Below are 12,089 nucleotides of genomic sequence, written 5' to 3'. Positions count from 1 at the left end.
GGGTGGCCGTATAAACAACTTTAACACTGTGAACCCACACCAAACAAGAATGACAAACACATTTCGGGAGAACATCCGCACCGTAACACAAAATAAACACAACAGAACAAATACCCAGAACCTCTTGCAGCACTAACTCTTCCGGGACGCTACAATATACACCCCCCGCTACCCCCTACCCCCGCCCCCTCAACCCACGTCTTCTCCAACCCCGCCCACCTCAACCTCCTCATGCTCTCTCAGGGAGAGCATGTCCCAAATTCCAAGCTGCTGTTTTGAGGCATGTTAAAAAAAATAATGCACTTTGTGACTTCAATAATAAATATGGCAGTGCCATGTTGGCATTTTTTTCCATAACTTGAGTTGATTTATTTTGGAAAACCTTGTTACATTGTTTAATGCATCCAGCGGGGCATCACAACAAAATTAGGCATAATAATGTGTTAATTCCACAACTGTATATATCGGTATCGGTTGATATCGGAATCGGTAATTAAGAGTTGGACAACATCGGAATATCGGATATCGGCAAAAAAGCCATTATCGGACATCTCTATATATAATAATTGTAATTTTTTAAATATAAAATGTCACCTTCCCCTGATTATAATCCCCTCAGCTATCAAGGCAAAACGGAAAGGAAATGTCAGCACAACCATGGAAAACATTCAAACAATGTAAGCACAATTCTAAAATCACATTGAACATTTAACAAAAGCCTCTCAAAAGGAAGGTGCGAAAATAACGAATATGTAAGAAATGCTTAATAATGCAACAAAATAGTGCAAAGTATAAAAATGTAAACATAGAGAAACCTGAGAATAACTATTTCCTGTTTAGTTTCAGGAAGTTACAGCTGTGCTCTAAAGGGTGAGCGCGGCTAAGGTGGCGTGGTATTACCGGTCTTGGTGGGGACGAGCGCCTTGCGTAATTTAAAGACCCAATTGGTCTGACTACGGTTCCATTTGCAAAAATCCCAAAAACTGCTACACTGTCCATGTGACTTTTCCTGTTTTATCCACAATTTATTCACTCTTTGCGGCACTTATTTTTAATTGATTTATCCAAGCAAACCTAACTGGATTGGTCCTTTTTCCAGGCGGTCGATGAGAGCGTGGCCAGTGAGGAAAAAACCCTGCAACACATCGAGGGCGTGTCCGAAGCGGTCCGAGTCAACAGCTCCCCCGCTGGAGCGGAGGTGGTAGTGGAGGAGGCTGAAGAGCTCCGGCTGGGTTGGCAGAGACTCAGACAGGGTCTGTGTGAGGCCGAGGACGGCCTGCGCTCCAGTCTGGACGCACGCTGCGACTACACCGCTCGACGCCAGCGACTGGGGGTGGACGTTGGAGGTCTCAGGGTACGACTTCAGGGTCTGGACCAGGACTTGGAGAAGGTGGCTGATGTTGGGGACGAGGAGGATTTGACTGAAGAGCTGATGGTCCGCCGGTGGAGAAAATACACGGTAAGTTTTTCAAAAACTTTATTTACTTATCAATGACTAAACAAATACATATCACACTGTTTATTATATGATATAAATAATAACTTTTGTTTCGTCATTTAAATTTTATACATCCCCCTTAATTTTCCCTCACATTTTAAATGTCTTTAAATACACATTAACATTGACCCAACACTGTGTAGTTTAGAAATTGCATTGGCGTGGCCACCCTACCCGTTTGGCAGCTAGCAATTAGCACTCTAGTTGCAAGATTGTCGTGCCAGTTGCCAGCAAGCGAGTTGCCAGTTAGTGATTTGCACACACAAACTGTTAGCTATCGTATAGCACTTTAGTAGCCAGCTCGCAATTAGCACTCTAGTTCCCAGCTAGTGATTAGCGCTCTAGTTCCCAGCTACTGATTTGCACACCAGTTGTCCGCTATTGATTAGCGCTTTAACTGCCAGCTAGCGATTAGTGCTCTAGTTGCCACCTAGTGGTTGGCGCTCCAGTTGCCAGTGAGTGATCGGTAAGCTAGTTGCCAGCTAACAATTTACACCCTAGTTTCCAGCTAGCTATTATCGCACTAGTTGCCAGCAAGCGATTTGCTAGCTAACAATTTTCACTTCGGTTTCCAGGTAGCTATTAGCGCACTAGTTGTCAGCAAGTAGTTAGCATTATAGTTCCCAGCTAGCAATTAATGCTTTATTTGAAAGCTAGAGATTATTGTGCTAGTTGGCAGAAAGCGATTTGCAAGCTAGTTGCCAGTTAGGAATTGCACGCAAGTTGTCAGTTATTGATTAGCACTTTAGTGCTCAGCTAGCGATTAGGGTTCTAGCTACCAGTTAGTGATTGGCGCTTTAGTTGCCAGCTAGCTATTAGCAAACTAGTTGCCAGCTACCAATTTACACGCTGGTTTCCAGCTAACTATTAGTGCGCTAGTTGCCTGCTAGAAATTAGTGCTCTCAATGCCAGTTAGCGATTATCGCGCTAGTTGACAGTTAGCGATTAGCGGCACGATACTGTTATTTTTAAAAGATCTTAGTATTTTGCGATAATAGGTACTTTTGTGACTAGTCTAATTTAAAACACAATCACTAATGTTATACAACATATAAAAGTACCTTGGCCTGGAAAACTTTCTCAAATGCTTCTTGTATTCTGTAAAGTCAGTGACTAAGTTCGACTTTAGTTTATTTGGAACATGCACATAAGATATCATGTTTACAATTTGTCGAATTCAACAAGTCCAAAAGGGAGTAGAAGAAGCAGAGCTGATTCAATTCTCTTCCCTCTTTGCAGCAAAGCAACCGCCATATCTTCTTTTCACTATACTCACAAAAGCCAAGAATCTATGTAATATTTCTAATGCCTTCAATTGCTTGAGTTGATCAACATATCACCTCATATCGATGGCTGATGACACGTTGATGTGGACATAACGATGAACAATAATGAGCGCTGTATCTTCTAGGATGTGAGAAACGGTGTGGCTATGGAAGAGACCCAAGTGGAGCACCTCAAGTCTCAGCTCAAGGATCTCTTCAGGTTCTCCGAGGACTCTCGCCACATCTCTGATGACGTCCTGGCAGTTGTCAAAGAGCACCAGAGGTATTTGTCCACAAGCTCGTTGCTGTCTCGGATAATAGGAATTGTACCTCTTTGATCTCAACTAAACCACCAATCCAATTCAAACATTTACATTTTTACTACTTTTATCTTTTACATTTACATTACAAGTAGGGCTGGGCGATATCGCTGAAAACTTTTTCACGATATAAGGGTTTTATATCGGTTGATATCGATAATTATTTATATTTTTTATGACCTATGGAAACGGGGTTTGTACAAACCCCATTTCCATATGAGTTGGGAAATTGTGTTAGATGTAAATATAAACGGAATACAATGATTTGCAAATCCTTTTCAACCCATATTCAATTGAATGCACTACAAAGACAAGATATTTGATGTTCAAACTCATAAACTTTATTTTATTTTTGCAAATAATAATTCACTTAGAATTTCTGCAACACGTGCCAAAGTAGTTGGGAAAGGGCATGTTCACCACTGTGTTACATCAACTTTTCTTTTAACAACACTCAATAAACGATTGGGAACTGAGGAAACTAATTGTTGAAGCTTTGAAAGTGGAATTCTTTCCCATTCTTGTTTTATGTAGAGCTTCAGTCGTTCAACAGTCCGGGGTCTCCGCTGTCGTATTTTAGGCTTCATAATGCGCCACACATTTTCGATGGGAGACAGGTCTGGACTGCAGGCGGGCCAGGAAAGTACCCGCACTCTTTTTTTACAAAGCCTCGCTGTTGTAACACGTGCTGAATGTGGCTTGGCATTGTCTTGCTGAAATAAGCAGGGGCGTCCATGAAAAAGACGGCGCTTAGATGGCAGCATATGTTGTTCCAAAACCTGTATGTACCTTTCAGCATTAATGGTGCCTTCACAGATGTGTAAGTTACCCATGCCTTGGGCACTAATGCACCCCCATACCATCACAGATGCTGGCTTTTCAACTTTGCGTCGATAACAGTCTGGATGGTTCGCTTCCCCTTTGGTCCGGATGACACGATGTCGAATATTTCCAAAAACAATTTGAAATGTGGACTCGTCAGACCACAGAACACTTTTCCACTTTGAATGAGTCCATCTTAGATGATCTCGGGCCCAGAGAAGCCGGCGGCGTTTCTGGATGTTGTTGATAAATGGCTTTCGCTTTGCATAGTAGAGCTTTAACTTGCACTTAGAGGTCTAGCGAAGAACTGTATTTAGTGACAGTGGTTTTCTGAAGTGTTCCTGAGCCCATGTGGTGATATCCTTTAGAGATTGATGTCGGTTTTTTATACAGTGCCGTCTGAGGGATCGAAGGTCACGGTCATTCAATGTTGGTTTCCGGCCATGCCGCTTACGTGCAGTGATTTCTCCAGATTCTCTGAACCTTTTGATGATATTACAGACCGTAGACCAGGGGTCACCAACGCGGTGCCCGCGGGCACCAGGTAGCCCATAAGGACCAGATGAGTAGCCCGCTGGCCTGTTCTGAAAATAGCTCAAATAGCAGCACTTACCAGTGAGCTGCTTCTATTTTTTAAATTGTATTTATTTACTAGCAAGCTGGTCTCACTTTGCTCGACATTTTTCATTCTAAGAGAGACAAAACTCAAATAGAATTTAAAAATCCAAGAAAATATTTTAAAGACTTGGTCTTCACTAACTGACAAAGAAACAGATAACAGATTTGGTGTCCAGTTCAAAGTGTGACATGATTTATTTAAACATTTGAGAGTTGACTTTTGTATTTTACATGAGTTATTTGTACAAACATGGTGCAAAGTAATTCATGATTTGTTAAAAAATGTTAGTGGCTAGCTAGTTAAAATGGGATATTGTGATTTCACAAGACTGCCTTAGAAGTGATCATTTGAAAATGTTCAATTTGAAAAATGTGCACTTACAGAAAATATAAAAATAAAGTGTTGCATATTGATATTTATCTGTTACTATATATATTTATTGTGAGAAATCATTAAGATGATCAGTGTTTCCACAAAGATAAATATCATTAACTATTAATAATAACAGAGTTAAAGGTAAATTGAGCAAATTGGCTATTTCTGGCAATTTATTTAAGTGTGTATCAAATTGGTAGCCCTTCGCATTAATCAGTACCCAAGAAGTAGCTCTTGGTTTCAAAAAGGTTGGTGACCCCTGCCGTAGATGTTGAAATCCCTACATTTCTTGCAATTGCACTTTGAGAAACGTTGTTCTTAAACTGTTTGACTATTTGCTCACGCAGTTGTGGACAAAGGGGTGTACCTCGCCCCATCCTTTCTTGTGAAAGACTGGGCATTTTTTGGGAAGCTGTTTTTATACCCAATCATGGCACCCACCTGTTCCCAATTAGCCTGCACACCTGTGGGATGTTCCAAATAAGTGTTTGATGAGCATTCCTCAACTTTATCAGTATTTATTGCCACCTTTCCCAACTTCTTTGTCACGTGTTGCTGGCATCAAATTCTAAAGTTAATGATTATTTGCAAAACAAAAAATGTTTATCAGTTTGAACATCAAATATGTTGTCTTTGTAGCATATTCAATTGAATATGGGTTGAAAATGATTTACAAATCATTGTATTCCGTTTATATTTACATCTAACACAATTTCCCAACTCATATGGAAACGGGGTTTGTATGTCAACCTGTACATATGTATTTGAAAAAATATTCTATTTAAAGCCTGTCTAATCCATATTTGTACTGCAGTGTGAAATGCAAAGCGGCAAGATTGTGTTCAGAATCCGAGTGTCTCCTGAGAAACGCACTCCAGGACCCGTTGATGTCCTTTGGCCAGTGGAGGCAGGCCGTGTCCGAGGTTCTGGAAACTTCTGCTGTGGTCACAGACTTCTCCCACATTGTCATGCTGCTTGAAGAAATTGAAGTAAGAATCTTTCATGCTGCTTACCAACACGGTCAAGCTCGTAACAAATCTTGTCATGCTGCTTAACGATGACCCCACTCCTCAACTAGAAGTTGTTCCAAGTTAGGAAATACTAGTTCAGGGGTGTCGAAAGTGCGGCCCGTGGGCTATTTGTGGTCTATAGCTAATTTCTTAACGGCCCGTGACACAATTGTTAGCATTCTAATATTAGCAGGATAGCCTTTTTTTGCAAGTATACACCAAGTATACAAATATTTTGTTACTTGACGTATGCTACCTGTTAGCATGCTAATATTAGTTGGCTAGCTTTTTTTGCTAATTTTATAGGTATACACCAGTGTCATATTTTGGTACTTGATGTATGCTAACTTTAGCATGCTAGCATTTTAAACAATTTTTTTAGGTATACATCGCAGAGGAATATATTTTGGTACTTGATGCATGCTACAGATAGTATTTTAGCATGCTAAAATTAGCATGCTCACTTTTTTAACTAATTTAACAGGTATACACCTCAGTGTCATACATTAGGTATTTAACTAATGTTAACTGTAGGTATGTTATTGTTAGCATTTTAGCATAATACTGTTAGCATGCTAGCTTTTTAGCTCATTTTGCTTATATATTTTGTTACTTTGGGCTATCTGACCAATTTTTAGGATTTCAGTTTGGCTTTGACTCTCCAGCATTCACACAAAATTTATTCCGAAATTGCATTTTGTAGTTCTTAAAAAAATAGTCTATATATTGAACTGGTTTTAAAGGTGAAAACAACCAAAATGGTCCTCTCATCCTTCGACTTGTCAGTCTGCGGCCCTCGGTGGAAAAAAATTGGACACCCTGGGCCCGAGGGGTGTTGTTCTTGAAAAGGATGTTGGGAGTAAGATTAAATGTAACAAAAGTCATGTGATCTACTGCTTTTTTTTTCTTCATTCAGCGGCTGTTGAAGGACAGTTTTCAGCTGCAGGATGTTTTCAAGGGGCTGAAGACAAGGGGGGACTTGTTGGTGTCTGTGTTTGGTCCTGAAAGGTGTGCTGCTCTGCAAAGTGAGCTGACTGCATCAATGAAGAACAGAGAACTGCTGCATGGTGAACTTCTCCAGAGACAAGCCAGACTACAAGTGAGACACCGACCTTCTTTTGCAATGAATTAGTTGTTATTTTTTCATTCAACAGTGGTTGTCCGATAGAAATATTTCAGACAAAACATTTGAATTATAATGTCTGCCAAACATGACACGTGTCCTCTACCTTGGCTTATAGAATTGTTGCTAGACTGGACCGCTTTCATTTTTATTACAAAGTATCTTTTATGCTCACTAGCATCTGGATTATTACAGTGATTTTATTACTTTTAATTTATGAGCACCTTTCTAGAAACCAAAGGACACTTTGAAAACAACAGGCTAAAATCAGCACATAACAAACAAATGAAGGGGTAGAAGCAGTAGTACTGAGTATGCAATCTTGAACAGTCGGGATTTAGATGAAGTTAAATTAAGGTGTGAAGTACAGATTGACCAATATGTTTTTTTTCAGTGCCGATACCAATATTTGCAGCCAATATTAATTTGCAGTAAAAGTTATGTAAACATGAATAGTATACAGCTGGACAAGGCTTTTAGTTGTTTTTTTTTTACATATTTTTTTAGGAAACATCAGAACAGTATCAACATAATGTTTTATGTGGTACTAATTTTGTAGTTAATTTAGCAGGAAAAAAAATCAGGAGATTTTACAAACACCTTTATTGCTTGTGTCTAAGAGGAGCATCAACATTTGCATTTCAAAATATAATAAAAATCTCCTGGGAAAATGTGTAAATTTGTGGGATTTCTCGACATCAATAACTCGTCATCTACTCAATTTTATGGCACTTTATGGATTTATTGAACCCTGGAATATGGCTAATATTAAAAAAACAAAACAAACAAACAATTCTGGGCTTTTTCATGTAGTTTATAGATGAGACTTTTTTTTTAATTTCTTCCTGGATGTTACAGAAAGTCTTAGAATGTGCGAACTGCTGCCTACACTTCTTTACTTATTGACTAAGTCTCCTATTTGTGTAGATACAGTCGCGATCAAAAGTTTACATACACTTGTAAAGAACATAATGTCATGGCTGTCTTGAGTTTCCAATACTTTCTACAACTCTTATTTTGTTTGTGATAGAGTGATTGGAGCACATACACAAAAAACATTCATGAAGTTTGTTTCTTTTATGAATTTATTATGGGTCTACTGAAAATGTACCCAAATCTGCTGGGTCAAAAGTATACATACAGCAATGTTAATATTTGCTTACATGTCCCCTGGCAAGTTTCACTGCAATAAGGCGCTTTTGGTAGCCAACCGCAAGCTTCTGGTTGAATTTTTGACCACTCCTGTTGACAAAATTAGTGCAGTTCAGCTAAATTTGTTGGTTTTCTGACATGGACTTGTTTCTTCAGCATTGTCCACACGTTTAAGTCAGGACTTTGGGAAGGCCATTCTAAAACCTTAATTAAAAATAAGAGTTGTAGAAATTATTGGAAACTCAAGACAGCCATGACATTATGTTCCTTACAAGTGTATGTAAACTTTTGATCGCGACTGTATATACACAAAATTTGGATTTTTGTCGGAAATATCTTTTCTGTCGTCTTCATTTGATTGAATCAGGGAACATACAAAGTCACGGCGCTCCTTTTAATGAGCCTACGCTCCCAGCGTTGGGGACAGAGACTTGTCAAGCAGACTCGATCACTGCAGTAGTAAAAACAAAGAAAACGGGACCGGTAAGACACCATGAAAGAAGGACAAAAACTGGATGTCCCTGCATAAATTGGAGAAAAAAATACCAGCACTAGAAGAAAGTATTAGAAGAAAGGAGGCATGGGTTAGGATTATGGTTAAGGCAGTGGTTCTTAACCTGGGTTCGATTGAACCCTAGGGATTCGGTGAGTCGGCCTCAGGGGTTCAGCGGAGGTTAAGACACACCCGACTCATCGTGTAAATAAAACCTTCTCCCTATCGGCGTATTATGGATACTCCTAAACAATGTTCCCTCTAATTTTCCATCTGATTTGCAGGTGTGTCATTTGTTGTGGTTCATTTTGTGCAACAGTAAAAAAAATATATAACTTTGTCTTGAATTAAAAAAAAAAAAAAAACTTTTATTTTTCACTAAAGAAGGGTTCGGTGAATGCACATATGAAACTGCTGGGGTTCGGTACCTCCAACAAGGTTAAGAACCACTGGACTAGACGTATAAGGATTTCGCTTATGAAGCAGCTGAGTGGAGAGAGTTAATGCAATTTAAGTAGCATCAAGAAGCGAGTAATACTTGATGGTCAGATAGGTTCCCCTCTAAATGTGTTTTCATATTGGATTGTTGAATTTAGGCATTGAAAAAAATATTAAAAACAAATAATGGGGAAATTTGTGACTGCTTTTTTTATGTAATTTTTCACTTTGACAGGCCTCCGTTTCAAGAACTAAGGACTTTGGAGATGCTTACATTTTGATCGGCTCCAAGTTGAGGGGCTTGCGAGACAGGATGATGGCAGCTGAAGTGCTCCAGCCTGACATCCTAGCCAAGAAAAGTCAGTTCGACCAGTTGAAGGTGAGTTGAAAAGTCGGCATGATAAGGACTGATTGTTTACTTACTTTACAGCTTGTTTACTTACCACTAGGGGTGTCCCGATTTTGATCCGAGACGAGGTCAGCAGGAATCATGCATACTTTTATTATTTTGTAGTGTGGAATGTTAGAAAAAGTCTGATCAAGTGAAATTAGTCTAACAGAGAACAATGGTCGTTAGGAAAAACACTAACTATTGTTCTCTGTTTGACTCATTTTATGTGACTGAATGTGGCGCATTGCCACATCAAAATTGAATTTTTTTTTTTACATGAAAACAAATTAAAGTAATATAATGTATTGTAGCTTCCAGAAGAAGTCAAAAAGCAGACACTATTTTTACCTTTTATTGCCAATCTTATGCTAACAACCGGCCCAATTCCAATACATATTCCCTCCCGTGCACACACTTTCGTATTCTTGCTTCCCCGGACACACGGCAACACTTCCTCATTCTCCGCCAATCCCCTTTCAGGCATGGACGGTGCACTCGCGATCTCATGGGAACAATGAACATGAAATGGAAACCACACTAACATAAAACATTGCCACCAGCAGGTCGTTACAGTACAGACTATAATAACACCAGAAAAGGATGCTAGAATTATTTCTTGTCATCTTTAGTAAAGAAAAAGTATCTAGATACTCGAAAAATTCTCAACAAAGTCAATTGTACAATAAGCAGCAACAATATAAAAAAATATATGTTAGTACTTTTTCGGAGTATAAGTCGCACCGGCCGAAAATGCATAATAAAGAAGGAAAAAAACATATATAAGTCACACTGGAGTATAAGTCGCATTTTTGGGGGAAATTTATTTGATAAAACCCAGCACCAAGAATAGACATTTGAAAGGCAATTTAAAATAAATAAAGAATAGTGAACAACAGGCTGAATAAGTGTACGTTATATAAATAACCAACTGAGAACGTGCCTGGTATGTTATCGTAACATATTATGGTAAGAGTCATTCAAATAACTATAACATATAGAACATGCTATACGTTTACCAAACAATCTGTCACTCCTAATCGCTAAATCCCATGAAATCTTATACGTCTAGTCTCTTACGTGAATGAGCTAAATAATATTATTTGATATTTTACAAAACTATGAAAAAAAACGGCCAAACTATGAAAAAAACCGCGACTTATAGTTCGAAAATACGGTATTAAAAATAACGTAGCTTTGTTTTTAAATGTATGTACAGTGTGGATGTGAGTGAGAATGTTGTCTGTCTATCTGTGTTGGCCCTGCGATGAGGTGGCGACTTGTCCAGGGTGTACCCCGCCTTCCGCCCGATTGTAGCTGAGATAGGCTCCAGCGCCCCCCGCGACCCCGAAGGGAATAAGCGGTAGAAAATGGATGGATGGATGGATGGATGGAGTATACATTTTTTGAACCTTTTCAAAGAAAATTATGTCGTCATAGCAAATTATACAATGACGTCATGGTAATCACGACCCTACAGACATGGGTATCTTGGAAATTTAAGGGAAACCCTGACACTACTTAATAAAACAAGTACCGGTATGTATGATTCATGCTGTAGTCGTTTTGGATCAAACCTTCACAAAAAGTTTGCTTCTTTTTCAAACAAGAAACTCTCACACATCATGTGTTGTGGATGTGTCCTATTTGCAGGCCATCCAGAAGGACCTGGAAGACTGTGAAGCACACATCACATTTCTTGAAACGCTCATATCCTCCAGTTCCAGCAACAGGGCTCAGTTTGAAAAAGTCCACGCCGACTGGAAACAGCTTTGCAACACAATTAGGGTAAGAGACTTGTAGAAATTGAACTCTGAGGTTTATTCCTTCACTTCATGCAGTCATCGCGTCTTTTCAATCGAAAGGTTTTCACCTGTTGTGCAAAAAAACTGAAAAACAACTGCAGACGTGATTAAATTAATTTGATATTCATAAAAAGAATACCAATATTATAATGTAGAGAAGGTCATTTCTTCACCCTTGATTGTTTTACTTGTTTGCATTGAATTGGTTGGTATATTTCTCACCTTTATACTTGTATGACATTTGAAAATGTTGTGTAAATTGTAAGAATACTGAAGGTCAAATGGGACACAAATTAAATACATCTTTAAATAATTACTTAAATGTATAATAAAATCATTATAATTCGATTTAAATACATACTGTACATGTGTTATTAAATGTTGTAGGTGAAGTTGCATGAGAGTGAGCAGAGTATCGAAGATCACAAAAGCTTCCATGAGAGTCTACTGAACATGGAGAAATGCTTGATGGTCCTGAAGCAGAAGGTGGAGTCCTTTAGGAGTCCCACAGGAGAATGGAACATTGATGGTCGCAAACACGAGGCTGAGGTCTGTGAGTTTTTATACTGACAACTAGGGTTGCAAAATTCCGGGAATATTCAAAGTTGGAAACTTTCCATGGGAATTAACGGGAATTAATGGGAATAAACATTGAATTGCAACATGCTAGATCTTGCAGCATGATTATTAGCTAAAACAACCTGATTTAATGCAAATTCAGTAGAATTTCATATATTATATTATAATTTTATTATTTGAATAATGATAAATGAATGTGTTG

At 38.7% G+C, this 12,089-nt stretch overlaps 1 protein-coding gene across 2 annotated transcripts in view; it reads left to right on the top strand.

The window, feature by feature from the left end:
* Positions 1 to 12,089, top strand: part of syne3 (spectrin repeat containing, nuclear envelope family member 3) — a 60,971-nt gene that overhangs the window by 19,038 nt on the left and 29,844 nt on the right. For both annotated transcript variants that reach the window (XR_009825236.1, XM_062041289.1), the window contains exons 6-12: positions 1,100 to 1,459; positions 2,910 to 3,046; positions 5,714 to 5,888; positions 6,826 to 7,008; positions 9,351 to 9,494; positions 11,157 to 11,291; positions 11,696 to 11,857. Coding sequence is in view for 1 of the 2 variants with exons in the window: in XM_062041289.1 (XP_061897273.1) it covers positions 1,100 to 1,459; positions 2,910 to 3,046; positions 5,714 to 5,888; positions 6,826 to 7,008; positions 9,351 to 9,494; positions 11,157 to 11,291; positions 11,696 to 11,857 (1,296 nt within the window). In the remaining variant the exon portion in view is untranslated. The remainder of the gene's footprint in view (positions 1 to 1,099; positions 1,460 to 2,909; positions 3,047 to 5,713; positions 5,889 to 6,825; positions 7,009 to 9,350; positions 9,495 to 11,156; positions 11,292 to 11,695; positions 11,858 to 12,089) is intronic.

The sequence above is a fragment of the Entelurus aequoreus genome, linkage group LG03 (genome assembly GCF_033978785.1).
Source record: "Entelurus aequoreus isolate RoL-2023_Sb linkage group LG03, RoL_Eaeq_v1.1, whole genome shotgun sequence".
Lineage (NCBI taxonomy): Eukaryota > Metazoa > Chordata > Actinopteri > Syngnathiformes > Syngnathidae > Entelurus > Entelurus aequoreus.
This window is presented reverse-complemented; position numbering and strand designations above follow the sequence as displayed.